Source organism: Dipteris shenzhenensis, chromosome 4 (assembly GCF_047967505.1).
Source record: "Dipteris shenzhenensis isolate YYH24624 ecotype China chromosome 4, Dip_SZ_1.0, whole genome shotgun sequence".
Classification (NCBI taxonomy): Eukaryota; Viridiplantae; Streptophyta; class Polypodiopsida; order Gleicheniales; family Dipteridaceae; genus Dipteris; species Dipteris shenzhenensis.
The window spans coordinates 50,197,896-50,222,531 of record NC_141599.1 but is presented as its reverse complement, the minus strand read 5'-3'; the positions used below and the strand labels follow the sequence as shown (position 1 = coordinate 50,222,531).

At 41.4% G+C, this 24,636-nt stretch overlaps 1 protein-coding gene across 1 annotated transcript; it reads left to right on the top strand.

The window, feature by feature from the left end:
- Positions 1–9,831: 9,831 nt before the first annotated feature.
- Positions 9,832–11,079, top strand: LOC147902994 (uncharacterized). The gene is made up of 2 exons (XM_087374277.1): positions 9,832–9,975; positions 10,160–11,079. The coding sequence occupies exon 2, from the start codon at positions 10,271–10,273 to the stop codon at positions 10,622–10,624; it is 354 nt and encodes a 117-aa protein (XP_087230403.1). The 5' UTR covers positions 9,832–9,975; positions 10,160–10,270; the 3' UTR covers positions 10,625–11,079.
- The last annotated feature ends 13,557 nt before the right edge of the window (positions 11,080–24,636 follow it).

Here is a 24,636-nt window from a genome sequence, read left to right as displayed (position 1 = left end):
ACGGACTGACAATGGTGGAGAGTATCTCTCTCATGACTTTCAGCATTTCTATGATACACGTGGGATTAAGAGGAAGCTCACATCCCCTCGTACTCCAGAGCAAAATCCAGTTGCAGAAAAGATGAACCGTACCATTCAAGAAAGGTTGCAATGCATGCTTTCCAATGCAAGTCTTTCTGGTGGTTTTTGGGCTGAGGCAATGAAGACTGCAGTGCATGTGATCAACAGATCACCTAGTAAGAGTTTGGATGGTGGTATTCCTGAAGAGGCATGGAGTGACAAGAAGCCCTCTTACTCTCATTTGCATATATTTGGATGTGAGGCATATGCACATGTGCCAAAAGAGCTTCGAAAGAAGCTAGATCCTAAGTCTAGGAAATGCATCTTTCTGGGTTATGGTGAAAGTGGAGAGATGGGCTATCGTCTCTGGGATCCAGAAGCAAAGAGGATCATACGCAGCCATGATGTGGTCTTCAATGAGAAAAAGATGCATAAGGCACCCATGAGGGATGTGGAAATGAGAAAAATAACTTTCCAGGATGTGAATCCACCTACATATGTTGATAGACAGCAAGCTGTCCATGCACCAAATGTGCAAGAAATGGTACAACCAAGTACTCCCACAGGTATACAATCAAGGGTAGATAATGGATCATCTATTGGTGAAAATGATGAGCCAAATATGGCTGATATGCAAATGGGACAGCAAGCTGAAATGCCCTTGAGAAGATCATCTAGAGTGTCTAGACCGCCTGATAGGTTTGTTCCAGAGGTGACTATGTGATGCTTACTGATTGCGGGGAGCCTTCTTGCTACAGAGAAGCTATGATGTGTGAGGATCAACGCAAGTGGGAGTATGCTATGCAATCAGAGATGAGTTCACTTATGAAGAATAAGACTTGGGACTTGGTTTCTTTGCCACATGGAAAGAAAGCATTGCCATGTAAATGGGTCTACAAAATGAAGGTCACAGGTGATGATGTGCCTAGGTACAAGGCCCATTTGGTTGCTAAAGGGTTCAAGCAAAAGAAGGGTGTGGACTTTGATGAGATATTCTCTCCGGTTGTGAAGATGACCACACTTAGATGCATGCTTGGACTAGTGGCATCAGAGGATATGGAGCTTATGCAGATGGATGTCAAGACAGCTTTCTTGCATGGGGATTTGCATGAGGAAATTTACATGGTGCAGCCGGAAGGCTTTGAAGAAAAGGGCAAAGAGGATTTAGTTTGCAAGCTAAAGAAGAGTCTCTATGGTCTTAAGCAAGCACCTAGAGAATGGTATCAGAAGTTTGATGCTTTCATTCGGTCCCAAGGTTTTAGAAGGAGTGAAATTGATCACTGCCTCTACACTAAAAGGGCTAAGGATAATAGCCTGATAATCTTGGCACTATATGTGGATGATATGCTATTGGCTAGCAAGAATACTTATGAGCTAGATGCATTAAAGGCCAAGTTGCATGAGGCCTTTGATATGAAGGATTTGGGATTTGCAGGTCATATTCTTGGTATGCGCATCACGCGTGATCGGAGTAGGAAACTCCTTTGGCTTTCACAAAAAGAGTATGTTACAAAAGTATTGCAGCGTTTCAATGTGGAGGGGGGGAAGGCAGTGAGTACTCCATTGCCTCCATATGTGAAACTGAGTCATAAAGATAGTCCCAAATCAGATGAGGAGAGAGCCATGATGGCCAAGGTTCCTTATGCATCAGCGGTTGGGAGTCTTATGTATGCTATGATAGCTACTAGACCAGACATTGCATTTGCAGTGAGCGTTGTTAGCCAGTATATGGCTAATCCAGGAAAGAGGCATTGGAAGGCAGTTAAGTGCATCATGAGGTACATGAAGGGTTACCAAGGAGATGTGCATCTGCTTTGGTAAAGGAGACATGCATGTACTTGGGTACACAGATTCAGACTATGCAGGGCATGTGGATAGTAGGAGATTCACTTCTGGTTATGTGTTCACCTTTGCAGGTGGTGCAATGTCGTGGATGTCTCGTGCACAGAAGTGCGTGGCTTTGTCTACCACAGAGGCTGAGTATGTTGCAACCACAGAGGGTTGCAAGGAGGCTATATGGCTTGATCGGCTAGTGGGATTTGGGGATTCATACAGGTGTACCGACATTGCATAGTGATTCCATGAGTGCTATTCAGCTAGCACGGAATCCGGTCTTTCATGCAAAGACCAAACACATTGAGGTCAGGTACCATTTCATCAGGGAGGTACTTGAGGACAAGCGCATAGAGCTTGTCAAGGTTCATACACATGATAACCCTGCAGATATGCTGACGAAGTCAGCGGTTTGAGTATTATCGTGTATTGATGGGCATTGGATAGTATGCTCACTGGTTGTTCTCCCTTAAAGGCACATTGTCCTTTAAGTGGGAGGTTGTGGGGGTTAATGGTCACTGTGCCTTTACCCCGGTTATGTACAATACTCAAACACATATATAAATGAATGAAAAAGAAGATTAGGGTGGTTCTGCACCCACCAAAACTTGTGTGGCTCTCTGTCTCTCTCTCTCCTTCTTCCGTTCTTGCTTCCGTTGAGAGCACTCTCATGCAGTATTGACACTGGATTGTCTGGGATTCTTTCACACATGAGCTTGTCACTTTCAGCACCAGAAACTGTTGTAAGCAATGCAGTGTGTGATACATGGCCCACATTGATGCTCCCTTGAACACTCGATGTATATTTGTTATGCATATTTACTTTGACATGGCTGCTGCTGTAAAAAGAGTTATTGCTGCCACTATTAACACGGTTAAATAAACTGCTTCTGCTTTTTGGAGAAATGTGCCTCTTGCCCAACTGCATGACAAGCAAAAAATCAATTTCCTGACAAAGTTCGTCTTCAACAACATGCTCAAGGGTGTGTTTGCTATCTCCTAAACTCAACTTCTCAAAATTCGCATTAAAATCTCAATAGAATCTCTAGAACATACTCTTGATAAGAGAAAGAAAGGACGGCAAGGTGTCAGAATACAGTGAGTAAAAGTGCAAGCCAACAGAAATAACAGCAAAGAAATCAACAGAGAAAGGTCATTGGGAGAAAATAAGTCTTTAAGCAAACACATGAAATGTCAAGATCTAGATACGTTTATACAAGCATACAAATGACCACACATAGAAACATGCATGCCTTCCAGTGCTGTATCAGCATTGCTTCCAAAAACTGCCCAGATTGAAAATAAGATCTCAGAACTCCACTGGTTCACGTGAAAAGAACACTTGATCAACAGAGAAAAGTCATTGGGAGAAAATAAGTCTTTAAGCAAACACATGAAATGTCAAGATCTAGATACATTTATACTGTTGGGGTAAAGGCACATTGCCACCCTTTTATTAAAGATATGACACCTATGACTGTCTTAAGACAGTCATAGGGTGAAAAACCTAATCCTAATAAAACCTATGAGTTTGTGGTGTGGCTCAACACTTCACACCCACATCTTTTGTGTCTCCCCTCTCTCGCACTCTCTCCCCGTTGTTCCACTCCCTCTCTCTTTCCCTCTCAACTGGTATCAGAGCCTTCATCTCTCCCTCTCCACGTCTGCCTACCCCTCCCTCTACCCCTCCCTCTCCCCTCGGGCCTCGTGCCCTCAGCAGCGGCAGCAGCGAGCTCGGCATTGAGCAGCGCACAAGGCAGCGCGTGCGGGTAGAGCTGGGCAGCGCGCCAGCAGCGCACGCGGGTAGAGCAGGGCAGCGCGCGCGGGCAGCAGCAGGGCATCGCGCAGGGCAGCGCGCAGGCATCGCGGGGCAGCTCGCATACGCAGCAGCAGCTAGCTGCTGCTAGCTGTGCACCGCACACCTCGTACGGTCGGGTACGGCCGTCCGTACCGCCGTACGGATACCGTACAGGCGGCCATACTGTACGGACGCCGCCGTACGGTCACTGCGTCAGGGAGGAGGTTGCGTCAGGGAGGACCAGATCGTTTTTTTTCCTTTGGATTTGTACCCTGCGCAAGTACAGCAGGTACAGCAGGCTTTTTTTTTTGTGGGGCAAGAAGAAAAAGAGAGAGCACTCTGCTTCACATTCCCGGTTGTTCAGTTCTCACAACTGTGTGTTGAAGGTACAGCAAGTACCCTCTTGTCCCTCGTGCTTGAGGTGACTAGTACCACAGTGTGTGGTGGTTGCACAGTTATCTTGTTTCGGGAAGGTCAAATGCCTTGATTTTGCAGAGAGCTTTTATGCTTTTGCTGAGTGCAAATCTCAGCTTTTGGGTGACATTTTCAAAGGGCTTTTGCCTGGAAGTTTATGCAGTGTATGCCTTGAGGCAGTGTGGAGCCAGGGTGCCCACATTGGTCTTGTTTCCGCAGTGTATTCAGTGACATTTCTGCAGGTCACATTCTGTGTACGACACCTTGAAAAATCTTAGTTGAGCCACGCTTGGCCAGGGCGCATCGAGTTTACTCGGTCCCTAACTGTCCATCGTTAACAGTGCTCAAAAGATTTTCTCTTCAGTGCTTGTACGTTGTGATCTGTGTTGTTACTGTGTACACAGGGCTGTTTATGCATCACATTGTCAGGTGAAAGTACCAGGAAAGCGCTGTATTTTGTATGCTACCTCAGTGTTGAGGTGTTTTTCACTTGGTACAGGTGTCAAATCAAGGGGCTTTTGCCTAGATTTTGCTTGTGAGCACTTGAGTTACTGTTTGAGACCTTCAGATGCCTTTTATCCCCTTGGCAGAAGGGTGATTGCTTGGGATTTGTCCCATTCTCTGTTGCAGGTTTGTGACAGGCTGAAGTGTCTGGAGCCTCTTTTCAGTGAACAAAACTGTGTATGACAAGTGGTTTATGCTTATAAAATCAGTGCAATACCTCATCTGAGGTGGGAGAAGTGTCCAGGACAGCAGTGTTTTGTGCTTCGTCAGCTGATGATGCACTGATAAAGCACTTGTGGAACAGCTGCAGCATTCTGAAGTTACTGTTTTATGCCTATTTGAGCACGGTACAATGTGTCAGAAGGTATAGTAACTGGAGGGAAAATTTTCTGTTTTGCTGCAGATTTTTTGACAGTAAAAACAGCACTATTGTGAGTGCTCCTGCTCTTGATAGAGCAGGTTTTTCTGAGAAATCAGAATTTTATTTAGTCATTTTTTTTTACTTACAGGTAGTCAGGTACTTTCCTTATCTGATATGGCATCAGGGGGAAGTGAATCATCAATTCTGAACATAAAGAAATTGGAAGGGGCACACAATTATGCATTATGGGCAGAACAGTGTTTGAATGTACTTCTGCTAAAGAAGATTTCTAAGCCCATAAGGGTGAAGGGTGTCAAGCCATCTGGAATGTCAGATGATGAGTGGGAGAAGCTAGATTTGTCCGCTAGGGCTGCTATCATGCTTACTCTCAGTGATTCTCTTGTGTTCAATGTTCAGGCTGAAAAGACCTCTTATGGCCTATGGTAGAGGCTACCCAAATAATGTCCTAATTGTACCCAAGGTCAAGTAGGCGTATGAAAAGTCAGGCTTGTGGTACAATATCGAAGGCTTTGTGGATATCGACAAAGCAACAAATAAACCCTTTTCTTTCATGCTCGGGCCTCTTCAATGACAGCCCTAAATGTAAAGGTGTGGTCCAGTGTACTATGATCTGCTCAGAAGCCTGCCTGCTCCATGACTCTGTCCTGCACTCTACCTCTCAGGTTACATGAGTGTCAAGCGCTGCGGCATAAATCTTGGACGTGACATGTCCATCCATGATGGCCTTGTAGTTTTCTGGACTCAAGGGATCCCCTTCCGTGTGAATCGGAATAATAGTATTGAGGGTCTAGGTGCAGGGAAAATCGTTGCAAGCCACTTCATTGAATAACTTTGCTAAGACCGGGGCTACTGTACTAATACCATGTGCAATATAAGCCCTGCATGATCTTTGTCTTGGCCATTATGTAGCTTGAGGGTAGCATGTTTGATGTCACCGTAGTAAAGAGTGCACAAGAAGTCAGGTGCGGTAGATATGGGAGGTCTGGCAAGGGCTAGTGAGGAATGCCATATAGTGTGCATGCATAGGTCTACAAGATGATCGGGTCAGAGATAGGGGATGTGGACCTCTGCTTGAGAAACTTCCGCATACATCCTTGGAGTTGTTACTAAACAAAATGTTTAGTAGTTCTTCCTCATCTGACAGATAAAGTCTCTCTTCTTTCAACTTATGAGGTTATGATATTCTCGTGTAGTGCTTGTCGTACTCAGAAGATGATTCTTGGTCTCCAATCTGAGCTAATGGCACAAGGCCTTACATCATCATCATACCAGCTATTGCAGGGGACCAATCCAATGGGTATTCAGCTGATGGATCTAGTGGTATGCAAAAAAGACTGGACGGCAGCATCATGCAAGGAACGGGTGATAAGTACGGTGCTGTCCTCTAGAGGTGGGATATCGTCAAGGTCCTCATGCATACTAGAGAGGGGGGTGGCATATGCAAGGCTAGTGTATGGTCAAAATGAATCTACTAGAAAGTAGTGGAAGTGGGACGTGAGGTGCTCTATTGAGGTTGGGTGTTCGATAAGCTAGAGAACAGTAGGGAGATGGATAAGCTAAAGAATAGGTAGGTATGATCAGCTCCAAGGTGTGGTTGGGGAAAGGAGAAGTCTATGATGTAAGAGGTGAAGGCAAGGGATCCCATGATATAGTCAACTACGCTAGTCCCTCCTCCATGGGGAAATCAAGTAAGTCCAGCGGAGGATGGTCATCTCTCTCAACCATTGTATATGGTCATATTATGCATCCTCCCTATATCAATAAGGCATGCCCATATCAGGTGAGCGGAGACTGGTATAAGATAGTATATGCAAATGTCTCTCCATCCTCCCGAAGCTCCCTAGAAAAATGTGATGTTTCTAGAGAAAAGTAGCAGACTGCAACAGAGAAGAGGTGCCTCTCATCCTGTTCGAGGTGAATCTGGTATGTGGGTCACGTGTCTTCATGGTGATCATCCCTGTGAGAGATGATCTATACAGAACTGATGATCATCCCTGTGAGAGATGATCTATACAGAACTGATGCTACACCTAATCCAAGTACTCCTCCACCCTCCCGGCTCTCGTTTCGATAGGCAAACTCCCATGTGTATCCAGAGTAGCTGGATCTGAGTGTCTCTGAAGTATATCAAAGAAACTGATCTCTAGTAGGACCTCCTCCGACCCACCATGCACTCTCAATACGATGCTCTAGTACCCTCAGGATGGAGGTAACAAAGGTGGTAGCATCGGAAATAGTTGAACCGGTGAGTGTGACCCTGCACACCCTGATGTTGAGAGCCTTACTATCTCTCTACTGCTGCTCAAGTGGCGCAAATGGTTGCTTTCGTAGGTCCGTGTTTCATAACATTCACCACTTGGAAGTCTCCTCGATGACCATTCCATCGTGGATCACTTTTCTTGATTATAGACCTTATAAGAAATAAAACAATTAGATAGCTAAATAGGTACTCTTGTACACAGATGAGAGAGCCTGACTTGAGAAGCACATTAAGCCATACCAGACCAGAGAGAACCTACAAGGCATTTTTAATCTAAGAAGGGGTAAAACTTCCAGTTGCCATGTCGCATTCTCTCAAGTGAATTTGCAAGAGAGCTTGAAAGTTTAAACTTCTGGGATTCCTTCATCATCATGCATCTGAAATCCGTTCAAGGCAAGAAACGTTCAAGCTTGGTAGGCCCAAGTGGCTGAAACAGAGCATTGTTCCAACAATAGCACCACCAAAAAGTGCAAAGGACCAGTGCAAGCACCAAGAGAGCCACCCGATAACCCCAAACTGGGACCTGGTTATGACACCAAATCGGTAAAGATCCCCAACCAGGAAAAGTTGAACCCAATTGGGAGGACGGAACTGGCAGGGTTGGCATTACTGGGCCAGCTACTTGTAGACCCGGGTCCTCGTAAGAACTAGCAACGGCCGCATGAGCAAGCAGTAGCACATTTGCATGCTGCCTTATTTCCCAGATAGCCTTTCGATGCTGAAACCTAAGCTTGCACCCTCCGCTCAGTTGAACTAGGTTATCCTCCGCCGCAGCTGCATCTTCTACGTTTGACCAAATGTCCATTGCCTTGTAATTCGTCGCAGGTGATTTTACTATGCATGCTCTGCAGTGGGCAAATCTCGCAATGCTGTCGATTGTGTGTTCAATTCTCTAAAATACATTAGCGGACTTACACACTGGTTGTACAAACAAACTTGAAATTGACCAAAAAAGACGAAACGCACCTCGCAATCACTTGGGCAAACAGAACTTCTGCCCCCTCGCTCGACCATGCTTTTATTGTGTGAACGGTACTCCGAGTTCGAGGAATAGTCGGAAAAGTATTTCGGTCCACAGCATTGCCTTCTCAGGTTGAGCAAAATTACCATTAAAGGTAATAAATTTCACTGATTTACTGCCATTCTCTGGGCTTCTTCTTATATTTTCGGTTGTGCCTTTCTGGTGATAAAGAGGTGGATGATGGAGTACTAATAGTACTTTCTAAATCTGAACTGGAAGAAGATATACTAGGGGACCTGTGTCGGTGTTTAGTTCTCTTTTGATGAGTGGAACTATCATGTCTTCTTCTTCTTTCACCTCTTCCAAGTCTTTTCCGAGATCTACCCCTTTGTTCCCCTCTACTTACCCTTTGTTCTTCTACACCAATGGGTGATATAGGTACATCATAATTAAGCATGGACTATGCAGAGCTCATAAATAAGTGTTGCACATGGGGATCCTGACAATACTCCTCCCATGAGAAGCCCGCCGGGGTGAGGGCTCCCGCTTCGACCTCGGAGTGGAAGGCACGCTGGCCTCAGCGGGGCCAATCTGGCAACTCCTCCTTGTGGTTGAGCGGAACGAGGACACAGCCATTGTTGTCGAAGAGATGGATTTTCGCTGCGACTCAAAAAAACAACACTGCAATCATGAATGGCGGAATCCGACAGCGTAAGTTCGTAGTGTAGCGGGCACTCCCGCGACCTATGCTGTTACAGAAGAGGTGCGAGCTGAGAAGAGCAGAGGGTGGAAAGTACCTCGAACGAATGACGAGCAAATGGCTGTATGAACAAAGAAAGCGAGGGGAAGGACTCAAGGACTCGAAGGCGATCTGAGGAGGAGAGATTGGAGCAGCAAGGCTTGCAATGGATGGAAGGGAGACAGCACCGAGGCTTGCAATGAATGGATGGAGTTTGCAAGGCTGAGCAGAAGAAGGAGAAGGGCAGAGTCCAAGGGAGATATGGTGCATGGAGACATGCAACCAACAACAATACAACTTTTATTATACTACTCCTCTCTATAGTCCATGACGCTTTGGATATGGTTTCACCCTCGAGACCACACCTTTGCCCATGGTTGCATTCAATGAATGCATCTCGCCTCCCCATCCTGTCTCCGAGGCAATCTTGCTTGTCCATTGATCTCGGCGCGGTGCCCATTGCATGCTAGCTCGTCTGTAAACACCCTCTCAATCTTTTTGGCCTACCCCTCGAGTAGCCTTAGCAACTATGCAGAAATTAGGCATTTTCAGATTTTTTGGCCCTGCAAAGGGTCCTATAGTGTAACGGGTGTAGAGTTAGTTCATTTGGCCATTTGACCAAGTTAGAGAGTTCGTTGTGGTTAGTGTGAGTTAGGTTTAGTTAGTTAGTTGTGATTAGTGTAAGTTAGGTTTAGGTTAGTATATGTAAGTCTTCTTAGGTATTGTTGTTGCATGCGTGTGTAACAACAATACCTGAGTATTGTTGTGGTTAGTGTGAGTTAGGTTTAGTTAGTTAGTTGTGATTAGTGTAAGTTAGGTTTAGGTTAGTATATGTAAGTCTTCTTAGGTATTGTTGTTGCATGCGTATTATGTTGTTTCCTCTTTTCCTTACTTGGGTGGCGGCATCTCTCCGGGAGCTCCTCTTCTTCTTCTCGTCCCTCTCCCGCCGGCTTCTATAGCAGACCACTTTCTTGCTCTCGACCCTCTCCGGCGGCTTCACCCATCTTGCTCTCGACCTTCTCAGGTGGGTTTTTTCTCTGAATATTATCCCCCTCCCGACGCAGCAGCTCCTTTATTCTCTCTCCCGCTATGCTAATGCTTGTGATGGCTTCTCTTCTGTCTCCCGCTATGCTAATGCTGGCGATGGCTTCTCTTCTATCTCCCACTCTACTGATCCTCGCGGATCTGAACCCGATTGTTGCTGTCAGTGGGGAGGCGAAATCTTGGCAGTGGTTGCTAATTTCTTTGCTGCCCGCTGTTATGTCATTTTCGGGTGTGTTGGGTGGTGTATTCCAACACTTCTGTCTCCCGCTCTGCTGATGCTGGCGATGGTTTCTCTTCTGTCTCCCGCTCTACTGATCCTGGCGGATCTGAACCCGGTTGTTGCTGTCAGTGGGGAGGCGAAATCTTGGCAGTGGTCGCGAATTTCTTTGCTGCCCGCTGTTATGTCATTTTCGAGTGTGTTGGGTGGTGTATTTCAACACTTTTCACTGGTGTGGTGCCATGACAGGTTCAGTGCTCCATTCTCTGGGGTTGTGCTGTTTAAGAGTGGGGTGGCTCTCCAACGAATCAGCGTGCTACATGTTGGGCCGCCTTACCAGCATATGAGCTGGGCGATTCTTCGAAATTCTGTTTTTAAGTTACAGTTAATGGTCGGCTCTGTTGTAGAATAAGGACGACGGACGCGAGATCTCCTATCTTTTGTGTTTGTTGTTTTTAGAGTAAGTAGTTGATTAAGATGCAGTTAATGGCCGCTTCTATCGTAGAAAAGGACGACGGATGAGAGCTGTATATTTTATGTGTTCATTGTTTTTAGAGTAGATAAGCCAAAACCTTCGTCGTCTAGCAGCGTTTTATGCTTACTGAGATGATTGAAGGTATAAATGACATAAAATGGGAGTATGTCCTCTAGTCCAGCCTATCGTTGTGCTATATGGTGTTAGATAGTGCGTGTGCGTGTGTGCCTTGTGTTTTCATGCATATCTCGTTTTCTTTAAGCCCAAACCTCTATAAAACTGCATGTTATTCAAAGTCGCTCACAAACCTTTCACTTCGCATATGTTTTCTAGTCGTTCGCACTCCTAGATTCTGATGTCGACATGGCTGATTGTGAAGGTTTGTACCTCTGCGTCCCTATCACCTTTTTTCATGCAAACATTAGGCTGTTGTGAGCATAATGGCCAGCGTCTATCTTTTGTTCATTCTGTACACTTGACAATTATATGTTTGTTGTTTCTGATGTCAGTCATACACACGTTTTTTTAATTTTCACAATGTATTATAGTTCTTTAGAGTCTTTTTCCTTTTCTATGTACCATGCCTTTACTATGATGTCGAGTGTGAGCTTCTGTGTAATGTCTGTGTGGTTTTATGTGCTCTCACTATTTCAAAGCATAGTGATGCACTCTCACAATAATCTTTCTCTGCAATTGTAGATGTCCTTCACTTTTCACTATTATTGAAGTGCTATAAGTTTTCAAAAATCGTTGCTTGGGTAGGTATAGATAGTAACCCCCACCATTTCATCTTCAAACTTCACTCCTCTTTACAGTTATTTAACATTCTAGCTATTCTGTCTCTTACAAAGGGAAGAATAGGTCTGAAACCTTTGTACTCGGGGATATTTTAATGAATAAAGATTCAATATTGGAACACGTTGTTTTTATGATAAAGAAGTTTTATTTTAATAGTTGCAAATGTTGTCTGTTGTTTTTGAATAATGAAAACATTTATAAATTATGCTTTTTATATGATGACTTAGTTGCTTCACAGTAAAGTCTTTCCTACAAATAACAACATATTTACTTCATTAGAATGTACTTATGAATTCATAGCCTAACTAAAAAATCATTTCAATACTCTTCGTTTTTTAAACTAAAACAATAGCTACAGTTAAAGCGTAGATTTTTTATAATCTGAAGTACACAGAGGCATGCAAATTAGTAGACAACATTGTAATGTATGATTTTAAGTATTCTATGTTTCTTTATGAAGTTTCAAAAAAGCCAATTACATTCTAGATAACATTAAACTATCTCTAACTTTAGCTTTAGTTTTCATATGAAAGAGAAATAAATTTAAGTAATGGTTAACAGTTAGCTCATTTGATCCACAATAATGATTGAAAAAGGAATAGTATTGACTTTTTTGCAAGTACAAGGAAAGAAAATGTTTAAGGGAACTTACTAACATATTGGTATACTTTTAATGCTAATTGACGTGTCATGCAGAGCAGAAAGTAGTTGTTTAAGTACTTTTGTCTACAATTTCCTATGCAATCTTATTACAGGATGGACATAAGATATTGTTAACATGTATTCTGTAATTCACTTCAATTTATTTGATAGCAGAAATTGCATTTCATTTATGTCCTAATGTTTTCCTATTGTCAACAGAGGTTTTTCGTGCTAATGAGTCAAAGAGGAAGAATTTCCTGCCTCAAGAAACCTCTTCTCCCTCAAGTCCTTCGTTTGTTAGTGGTGTTGCATCAGTCCTACTTTCTTCCCCTCCTCCCATTTCCAACAACAAGACTCCCGTAGAAAGGTCTTTGTTTCAGTCTCCCAATTCTAATGAAAAGAAACCCCAAGTTGTTAGTGTGAAAGAAGAAAACATCTCCTTCATTCCAGCATTGTGCAAAGTAGAGCATTGGGTTGAAGAGGAGAGGAATGGACCTATAGTTAAGGCTATCCTAGTTCCTCACATTGACCTAACTGTCAAAAATTGTGTCTTTGATGGAAAGGTCTTAAACAAGTATGGTACATACATGCTATAGCGAATGTCAATTATCCCAAGTGCCTAAAAGTGGACCTTGCAAACAGGAAAGGCATAGGATGCATAACTTTGCACATAGGTGAGTTGTATTATAGTGATTTCATAAGGTTCCTGAGTATTGGTGATTGCATTCAAGTAACAAACTTCTCGGTATGCAAAAAGAATCCTAGGAATGATGGTGGCACCACCGATTATAGTATTGCCTTTGACCCCTCCACTCGCATTGAGCTCATCCGTCCCTAGAGTGTTGTTTCTGAGATATATCCTGAAGGAACTATTGCTATTTACAAAGAAAAGTGTAAGAAATTGATCAACAATGGAGAGGGCAACCAGCTGCCTCTAGCCACTTTAGTTGTAACTGTTATCAAGCTTGTCACGCCTTACAAGCAACACGATGAGATAATGGTTGGAGATGGTGAATACCCTGAAGATCTTATCATGGTGATCCTTCTTACTTGGATTTCTAATACTTCATGCCCTTTGTTAGTGTGCAATTTCATCATAAAGGAATTAATGATTTGGCCCACTGTTTGTATCAAATTGGCAGCTTATTTTTTGGAGTAATAGGTGCTCAGATTTCCTCAAAGTAGCTGAAAGGTTCAAGACATTTGGAGAGGCTCAGTTTGTTCTTCACAATGTTGGCTGCAAGAAAAACACTCAACCTATCGCAGTGAATATGCTAGACATCACTATCATCACTCCCTTAAAAGATCCAAATCTTACTATTTATCTGGCGAGGGTTTTTAGCACACACATTCAGCAAATTGGTTATGGAAACCAGATCCCAACAAAAATACATTGTTTAAAAACCCTACCTATTATTGGTATATATTGTTTCATTATCTTTGGACTAATCAACGATTGCTTTTTTCCTAGGTTGCTCCGTAACTGGCATCAACTCTGCTTTGTATGAGTCCCCGTGTGGTATTTGCAAGGAGAATAAAATATCAAGGGATTGTGACAAAGTGTTTTGCTTGGTTTGTGACAAAGTCCCCTCCTTTGTTAAAATTCCTAAAGTAAAAGCTCTCATTACAAGCACCCAAGGAGCTATTGTGGAGTTGGTGTTGAAAGACTCCTTAGTGGACAAGGTCCTACAACTCCCTCGACCTTTTGTGGACTTGCTCAAAGAAAACACACACTTGTTGAAGTCCTATCTCTTCAACAAGAAAGCAGAGGGGCATTTTTTGATTAACATGTTTGGTGTTGTCACAGCATATGTTGCTCTGAAGGTTGAGGAACCACAAAACAACAATTGATGATAGTATTGTCATCAATATTGTTCATTGTATCAAATTCTCATAAACAATGAATTGATTGTGTTGTTCTATAAACCTTGCATACTTTCTTGCCCTTCATTTCTCTTTCACATTTTCTAAGGATTGCAATGTATCACTTGTCCTATTGTTTTATTAGTCTTGCTTTCAGCCTCATGATTGGTTATCAATAACATCACAAATCTTTCACTTATTCCAATTGCGCTTAAACTTTCATTAAGACATGAGGTATAACAAATCATTATGTGATGTTGAGTTAGACATTAACTTTGTTTCCCAATATCCTCACAATAAGTGTATCTTGCTTTGTATTTCATACTTGCTAAACTTTCATATTTCCATCGAGGCATTGAAAAAAATCATTACAAACAAAATTGCAAGCATTCTACATTCAAATAATGAAGAAGTAATTGTTTTTGAAAATATGTTATTCCATGCATCTTCTATTGAAAATATTTACAAACGAATAACAAGTACAAATGTGTATCTTAATGAATTTCAAAATGAAGAATTTTTCTTCTAGTCCCATGACAATATATTTTGGTATGCATTGTTTGAAACACTTGCATTGAAAATTGAATTGTTCATTTGTAGCACAGACATCTCTTATCTTTCTTTTGAAAGTGATAACTCCTCCACCAAGAAATTGTCAATGAAGATTGCAATAGAACATCCACACATGTCCATGTTCCCATGCAAATTACAAAAGAAATTCGATAAGTGAAAGATATGGAGTTTTGAAATGGATGATTTCTTGAAACAACTTTTGCTTGATGAGAATAAGAGAACAGTAAAGGAAATGATGAATACCATGCAGACACTCTACCCAATAACAAATATATCTCTAACTTCAATCAAAAGAAAAATATCCCAATTAAAAAATACAACTACTCACGTACAAAATCAATACATGATGGAAGCATCAAAGAAAAGGAACTATGAAGACATCAACAACCTAGAAACATCACAAGGAAAGTGTGTCCAAAAAAACTTATGAAAGCTCTTCAAACATTAATAGAAAAACCCTTATATATATCAAACAATGTCACTATTGACCATGAGTGGTACAAGCATGTGATAGCTATGGAAGAATTGTACTCAAAAAACACAACAACATCAAACATAGACCATCATATCACAAACGAAGAAACTAAAGATGTTGAAATAGATAGCTGATCCACAATTTTATAAGCATTGAAGAAATTGTGGACTACCAATCCGAAGCAACATAAATTGTGGACTACCAATCCAAAGCAACATACATTGCTCCAGGTGAAAATCAAAAGCCCTTGGGGCTTTTCCAAGATAGGCATAGCGAGGAATTAAACTTTCCAAGGCTATTTTTTGGCTTCGCCAGAAGTATTGGCAATGAGAAGCTCACATATTTAGACATTGTGAAATGGGAAATAATGCACAAAATCATTGAGATTCACTCAATCCATACCTAACCTTTTTTTCAAAGCAATAAAGGTTCTCATAAAGAAAATTATGCAATCAATATGGGTTTGCCTAAGAAAAGGAATGCTGCAAAACAAAGTTCTGTATGCAAAAGATGTGAAGAACAACACAAACATAGAAAGAATCCTCCAATCAGGTATAAGATACCGAGACTTTGAAAGCCTTAGGACATCACCCGATTATAAGGAGAGGTTGCACAAGGATGCTTTTGCAATGATGCAACAACCCAATAATTGTAACCCATCGAATATGCAACGATCAGCCTCAATAAGAAACAAACTTGTTAGGAATAATCCAACACTATGCGCTAGATATTATGTTCACAAGTTGCATCACATGTTATCTCTAATAATGAAAGAATCAAGCTTGATAGCGAATGTCCACGACTATTTCTTTGTGACTGAATTCCAAAACAAAGGAAGCCAACATGAACATGGAATCATATGGGTGAAAGACGCACCAAAATATAAATGTGAAAATATGGAGGTAGTGCTATCCTTCATAAATGAACACATTACATGTGATAAGAGCTTCTTGAATGACAATATGAAAGAAATACAAAAACATAAGCATACAACAACTTGCACCAAGAACAACAAGAGGGTTCGTTGATTTCACTACCCAAAACCACCTCTACCTGAAACAATGATTCTAACTCCTACTCGAGGAGAAGAGAGAAGGAATTACCAACTACTACAACAACTGATTGATGAGAAGATGAATAACTTGCAATCACAAACATTGATGTCATTCAACGAATGGCTCGAGCACTTGCAAATTGACATGGGAACATATTTGCTAGCACTACAATCAAACATCACAAAAACAATATTGTTTCTCAAAAGAGAGCTCAAAGACATATTCACAAATGCGTTCAACAAAAAGATTATTTACTTATGGCAATCAAACATGGACATACAATACATCATGGATCCATATGCAGCAACTTCATATTGTACATCCTATATTACCAAAATGGACAACAACATAACACAAACACTGAAAAAAACTATGAAGGCTTGCATACAAGAAAGCTCAACCACTCAGGAACGAATGCGCAAAATGGGCAATGCTTTCCTTCACTCCCAACAAATGAGCACACAACTTACTTCTTTCATTGCATTGTCCTTTCCATTGCACAAGTCTACTAGAGAGTTCCAATTCGTTAACACAAATGAAAGAAAGAAAAGGGCATTTTTACTCAAATGTAATGACATTTTCTTGGCCACATTTACTTTGCAATACAACCACAATAGTTCAGATAGCAAAGAAAGAAAGAAAGACAAGAAATTGAGATTTGTTAAGTTCAACAAATTCAAGGACCCATAAGTTTTTTATCGTGAACATCTTCTACTGTACTACCCATTCAAGGATGATGAAAACCAAGAATTGATACTGCATGGAAGTTGGAAAAAAGCATACTATGCAAGATTATTAACTATAGAAGAAAACAAACAAAAATACAATTACCAAAACAGTGAATATGCGGACAATGAAGACTTATTAAATTAACAAACCCAAAATCAAGACATTGAAACATCAATCCATGAATGTAATGAAATTAATGCAGAAGTACAATACGACATTGTGCTTCACATGCCTCAATTGCAAAAGGAAACAAGAATTGACCACTTCATCATAAGCATCAAGAAAAAAATATTATGGGACAACGAAGAGTACTTCCGAAAATTGTGTTTATTGACCAAAGAGCACACATAATTGTTTGACGATTTGATGATACGTAAAAGAAAATACCCTAGAGAAAAAATACACTTGTTTTTTACTGGAGGAGTAGGAATAGGGAAAACATACTTGGTACTTCTATTAGTGCAAGGGTTGCTATGCCATTACAACCAGAATACACCAAACATTAATCCGGAATTGCCGAACGTCCTGATGCTTGCATACATAGGGAAAGCATCATGCAACGTCAATGGCAACACAATCCACTTTGCACTACACTTGCCAACACATACAAGGAACCTTACCTCCTTAAATAGAGACAAGCTAAACACCCTTTCATCCCTATATGAACAATTACAACTTGTTGTGTTTGACGAGATCTTGCTGGTGGGCAAAAGAACTCTAGAGTTTGCAGATCTTCGAATGCACACGCTCAAAAGAAACCACTCAAACTATTTTGGAGATGTGGATGCCATAACTTTGACAAAATGCGGATTGTACTTAGCCTAGTGCACACAAGATCAGCGGAAGAACTAAGGAGGCTCAAAGCACATTAAATAAGACATGAGAGGGAGATATCAAATCTATATCTCTTGCAATGTGTGTTCAAGAATACATGGTAGGCCTCTTATATAGAGAGTGCCCTTTGAATAGTCAACACTTGTGTAATCCTCTGATTCACATCTCTCCTTGTGGATATCCTTGATCCACATCTCCACATCATGTAGTCCGCATCCTAGGGTGGCTACTTTAATTCTTTCCTATACCATACCTTAGCCTTTAATCTATGTGCTCATGGCACCATATCTCAACACCTCCCCTTGGTGCCATGATCCTTTGGCTACTGCAAGGTGGTCAGATGTGATTTTTACATGTCAATACCTCCCCTGGGTGCTTTCATAGCTACTCTCAGGTGGTCAGGCTTGATTTACAAACATGTGGGCTGAAGGTGGCAAGGTTGTTGCTTCTTAATGCTTGATGTCAATGGTGTTCACATCTTTGCTCGATGTAGCTTGATGCATGATGCTTTGTTCTTCCATGTGCTTTAATGATTTATGTGTGGATGCCATGTTTTGGGCTATGGTCATCTCATGCACTTGTGCTTTTGGCATGCTTTTTGCATTCATGCATTGCTTTTCCATTTGTTGCAAAGGTTTTACCATAAGCTTCGTTTTGCTTCAATGGCAATGTCTAATTGCATGCAATGCTTCTGATTTGACAAGCATGTAGAGCTTGAAAAGACGATCACTTTTTCTTTTTGGAGCGCATGCAAATTCTTCCTGGATTGGAAGTTACGACTTGTCGAAGGTTCTGTGAAGAAGAGGCCTTTGATGATGTGCCATATGGATTCACATGCTGCACTCACACGACGGTACTTAGCAAGAGGTTACTGTGCTTTGGTGGCATTGCTGACTGTGCATGTTTATGTGGCAATTAACCAATCCTGAACTTAAACCTAACCATGGTTTAGTGTGGGTTCACTTAACCATTGACCAAGGTAAAGCTAAACTTAACCATAGCTACATCTTATCCTACCATGTGTCTTCTCCATCTATTGCCACATGTATTTTTGGTAGAGAACCTTGGAGGAGACTTTGAGGATGGTTGAAGGTGTGCTGCAAGGTCGCAGGTTGCATCTGAAATGCAGGGTGTTGCAAACCCAAAGAGTGGAATTCAAGAACATCTCGATCACCATGTCTCTTCAAGTGCAATACTTATGCATAAAAAGGATGTACAAAGCATGGGGCACCAACTCAGTAATTTCTACTCATGGCATATTGTTAAATTCATCTCATTTTCAAGATTTTGATAGGTTTTCTTACTAATGAATCTCAAATATGGGAGCCAACCATGGAAGAAGAATTACATGTTGGCCATGCAATAGATGATCCCCCAAAGACAACTAAAAAGGTATAATAGTTGGAAACAGGGAGTCATAAAAAATGACAACAAAATCATGCAAACGACAACACAACTCATTTTTCGAGAAAAAAACCAAAAAAATAACTTTTTTTCGAACCATGGAGACAAAATACACAATTTTATGTCAGACATCTTTTTAAAATAGCTACTTTTATCGAAAAAACATTACTTACATCTTACTCTAAAACCTAAAAATGTCCAATATTATAAATTGGTAAAAGTGTTCTAACCTATGATTTGGAAAACATTACAAATTCCAAAGGAGAAGTAACTATTCTATTCAACTGGAAAAGTCCTTGGACCTTTTTCTTTAAAATATAAATTATTTTTTTTCTCTTAATTGTCCAAATTTTATTCAGTCAAAACCATACACAAGAATTTCTACATATTGCAATTTAAACATTTCTACACATTGATGAATTCCATTTTTCTTTCATTTTTTATTTTTTTATTTTAATCCAAGCCATTGTGATGTAAACTTGGATTTTAGAATCCCTAATTGCATGAGGGATTGATATTTCTATCCAAAAAAAGGGCAAAAATAAGAGTTCCAAGTTGTGTGAAACCGCACTCTCATCCAATTAAACTTTCAATGCCAAAATCTCTCACCGATGAAAAAACAATCGTAAAAAAATTCCACCAATGGAAAATTTTCCATTCATCAAAAAATTTCCATCGATGGAAATTTTTTCCGTCATAAAAAATCGGGATTCCAGAACCCCAAATTTCATCGATGGGAAAAAAAAGTCCATCAATGAATTGAGCTTTCGGTCGATGGATTGCAATTTCCTGATTCTTCATGTGCCAATCCCAATTCCACGCCCTTTAGGTGAGTGCAAGGGAGAAGCAAAGGAAAAGCAGAGCACTTCCATGAAGGGAAAAGCAGATGGAAAAGCTTTCTGATTCTGCTTCTGGCATGGGAAAAGCTTGGGTTGCCTTCTTATGAACTAGTATAATCGAGGCTACGGAGAAGTTGATCCATCAACGAGAGATCTCAACGATCTAAAGTTCGATGGAAATTGCAATCCATCAATCAAAATCTTAGTCGGTCGATGGATTTTTTTTTCCCGTCGATGGATTTTGGGATTCTAGAATCCAAGTGGATTCTAAAATCCCAATTTCTGATGACTGAAAAAATTCCCGTTGATGGAAATTTTCTAACGAATGGAAATTTTTCATCGGTGGAATTTTTTGATGATTCTGAGTATCATGCAAGCGATTTCAAATCCAGTCCGCAAATAAGACAAGCATGGTACCCACTTGTAACAAGTCCTGCACATGTTAGTATAAGACATGCGTGTGAAAGAGAGTCATAAAAGCATAATCCTATATTATACATGTAAAGACACAACCACGTACCTACACACTCTCCATATCCTAGGTAGTCATGCATGGTCCACATCAAGATACCCCTGACCAAAATATCATTGGTATGTCTAGGAGGTATGGAAATATCAAAGACCCGCACTCCTCTCCGTAAGATCTATAACTCCTCTATCAAAGGTGCCATGTGCATGTCCATATTTTTGGCCTTGTACTTCCTTGGCACAAGCAGTGCAAGCATGAGGTATCCCTTCTTTATTGTTAGCCATGGTGGGATATTGTAATTCACAAAGACTATGGGCCATGTCGAGCGTAAGACGAAAGGATTCACGTCATCCATGGCGAGCCCAAGAGGTAAGTTGTGTGGCTCCCTCGCAAAGTCCGGTGCACTTCCAAGCTGCACAATCCATGGGAATCCTCAATGTGTCATCAATGGACCGATGAGATACATGCCAAGTCATCAACTCTGATATGGATTTGCATCAGAACATGAACTGTATTCTTGCAATGATGGGAAAGTGTCTCAAGGCCTTTATCGATATCTTCTCACCCTACAAGTCATCTCTATATCATTGTTCCCCACACTTCGGACAACTAGCCAAATCTCCATGCTCACGATGAAAGAGAATACATAATCCATACCCACCATTGTTAGCATCTTCTTCACTTCATCTCTTGACGCGGGCATGGTATTTGGTATAGGCAACATCTTCTGGAGCAACCTATCACAATTCATACATAGGATTCGAATAATGATGATTCTCAAACATACATGATGATGATTCTCACCTCTCTTTTCCCATTTTCTTTCTCTTTTTCTCTCTTTCATGTCACTAATCCTATAGCTTAGAATACCTGTAAGAGATTGAGCAAGCTTTGAATCTTATAGCCTAACATTGAGCAAAGATTTACAGACTCCTGCATACTTTGAATTAGAGTGATAGAAGTCTGCATCTGTTTGCTCAATGGTAGGCTATTGAAGCTTCATGTGGGGAAAAAGAGAGAAGGAAAGAGAGAAGAAAGACAGGAGAAAAAAGAGAGAAAAAGAAACGAGAAAAAGGAGAAAAGAGAGGAGAAAAAAGACAGAAAAAGAGAGGAGATAAGAGAGAAAAAGAGAAAAAGTGAAAAGGGGAAAAGTGGGGATCAAAGAGAAAAAAAGAGAAGGAAAGATAGGACATTAGGGTAGAATTGGGGTCTCAAAAGGGCCTCCAATTAGTGTTTCCTAATTTCAAGGGATTAGCTTAGAGTGATTTAAGGTGTACCAATGAGAGTACTAGAAGGTATGGGGCAATGGTGTGTTGAGGTGGAGGGTGGGCAGGCCTGCAGAGAGCCCCTATTGGTTGCTCCCCTTACACTAGGGACCACCAAAACCATCCCCCCCCTCTTAACCCATGTTTGACCCTCTTACCAGGTGCACCTCCCCCACATGAGTCCAAAACTGCATTCAATGGGAGCCTGCCAAATCACTCATATTTGAACCAAATCCCACGTGTTTTCCCTCTTCCCCCTCTTTCTCTACTCTTTCTTGCTCTGGCCTGCTTGTTGCAGCTCCTCTCTCTCTCTCTCTCCCCTCTCCCTCTTCTTTGCCTCTGTTGGAGCTATTCTTTCCCTCTCCTTCTCCCCTTCCTAGGCCTTTGTTGCGCTATTGCTTTGTCCCTCTCCTTCTCCCTCTCTTGTGCCTCTATTACTGATGCTATGTCCCTCTCTTTCTTCCTCTTTTGTGCCTCTGTTGGAGCTACTCTGTCCCTCTCCTTCTCCCTCTCTTGTGCCTCTATTGCTGCTACTCTATCCCTCTCCTTCTCCCTCTTTTGTGCCTCTATTGGAGCTGCATTGCCTTGTGTAGGAGTCCCATTCCTGCTGTTGCAACCCCTGCAAGCATGGTGAGGAGAAAGATGTCTTTGGCAGTAGGAGAGGAGGATGTTAGTACTGTTGCGGCTAGATTTATATCTGAGGATCTACTAGGGGATTCAAAGACCCCTATTCTCGATGTACTTGAATTAGCCAAGAAGAAAGATATCCTATGAGGCCTTTTGTATATATAGACATATATTTAAATGGATATATCAATGGATACATGACTACATGTCTTTATTATTTGTTTTAAGTTATCATTGCTCGTCATGAGTTTCATTGTATTTTGTTTAAGTCTTTGATAATATATTTTCTCCATCATTTTAATTGTGTTAATTTAATACATTTCTAGCCAATTTAGCATCATTTTTACCAATTCTAGGTATCAAAAGTTCATTTCTGTCAAATCTTGAAGGAATTTCACCATCGTGCAAAAGGTAAAAGTGTTCGGCACGTTGCCAGGATCCCAAAAAGCCCAAAACATACTTGCCAGAAAGCTCAAATTCATGCCGTGGTGGGTTTTGGGTTTTCTGGGGTCCTGGCGACATGTCGGACACTTTTCCCTTCTATGCGACGGTGAAATTTCTTCAAGATTTGATAGAATTCAAAACTTGTAGGAGCCACCAAATTTAAATTTAATAATTTTGAATCTTGAATTTCCTCTCTCCCGTCTCTTCTCTCTCCCGCCCTCCTCCCTCACTCCTCCCCCCTCCCCCATCCTCCCCCCTCCCTCCTCTTCCTCCCTCCTCTTCCTCCTCGCTCCTCCTCCATGCCTCCTCCTTAGCTCCCCTCCCTCCTACTCCATGCCTACTCCTCCCCCCGCCTCCTCCTCCCCGACTACTCACGTGTACTGGTCCTCCCCCCTTCCCTTCTCCTTGATGCCTAATGTTCCTCCTCCCTCCATCCCTCCTCTTCCTCCTCATCTATTGGTCATCGCTCGTCCATCCCTCCTCTCCATTGCTCTTGCATGTTGCCCCTTCAATTTTGCTGCTCGACACTTGATCCTTCTCTATGCTTATTACTCCACTCCTCTACACTCCTTTTCTCATGGCACCATTTGAGGATGTCTCCAACAAGTACTAGGTTCTACTTATTTTCCTTTAAAATGAACTTCTTGGGAAATTTCAAAGATGTCAGCATGATTCCACTGATTGGCCATCAAGTGGAAGAAATATAACCCGATGTGAGAAGCTTGTGCGCATCAACACAATGCAAGAGAATGAAAGACCACCTAAGAGAAGAAGTGGTCACCACAGTGACAATGTTTTAGCAAAATAAAAGGAGAGATTTTCAAAACAAGAATGTATTTATAGTGTGGGGGGGTAGAATCAGCATGAAGAGCACATCATACACATGCTTGACATAATGCAAGAGGGGGAGAGAGAGAGAGAGAGAGAGAGAGAGAGAGAGAGAGAGAGAGAGAGAGAGAGAGAGAGTATTATTTTGTAAGCAACTAGCATAGTGGTTAAATTAGGAACCACCATGCTAGCTGGTTCCAACAACCACAACATTGGTATACATAAGTTGCTATCTTTCTTTACACTGAAATAGCTATGCTGATTTATTTTCATTTGCATCCAATGATATTGGGGGGGTGTGAGAGAGAGAGAGAGAGAGAGAGAGAGAGAGAGAGAGAGAGAGAGAGAGAGAGAGAGAGAGAGAGAGAAGGGGGGATAATATTATTTTATTAGTGACTAGCATAGTGGTTGAAATAACAACCACTGCAATGGTTGTGTTTGTTGCTATCTTTGTTCCTACCAAAACATTATGCTGATTATTTTTCATTTGCATCTTATGAAATTGTGGCAGGGGAGAGAGAGAGAGAGAGAGAGAGAGAGAGAGAACACACACACACACAAGCATTGATTGCTTTCAATTATTTCTTGATTATCTCTATATATGTCTCTCCAAGTTGCAAACACACACACACACACACACACACACACACACACACACACACACACACACACACACACACAAACACACACACACACACACATAGATAGATAGATAGAGAGAGAGGGAGAGGGAGAGAGAGAGAGAGAGAGAGAGAGAGAGAGAGAGAGAGAGAGAGGAGAGAGAGAGAGAGAGAGAGAGAGAGAGAGAGAGAGAGAGAGAGAGAGTATTTTGCAAGTGACTAGCATGGTGGTTGAGGTAGCAATCACCAAGCTTGTTGTGTCTACTACTACTATCTTTTTTCCTCTCATAGCAATATCAATACTATATCTCAATGGCCTCTACCGAATAATTGACATTAATCTTTACAACTTTCTTCTTCTTGTTTAGCTCATGTTCATTGATGCCAGAAAATTTCATTTGGATCTTATGAAATTGAGAGAGAGAGAGAGAGAGAGAGAGAGAGAGAGAGAGAGAGAGAGAGAGAAAGAGAGAGAAAGAGAGAG

What these genes read in the sequence shown, in the direction of transcription:
- LOC147902994 (XM_087374277.1), top strand. Translation starts at nt 10,271, where the DNA reads ATGCTGGCGATGGTTTCTCTTCTGTCTCCCGCTCTACTGATCCTGGCG.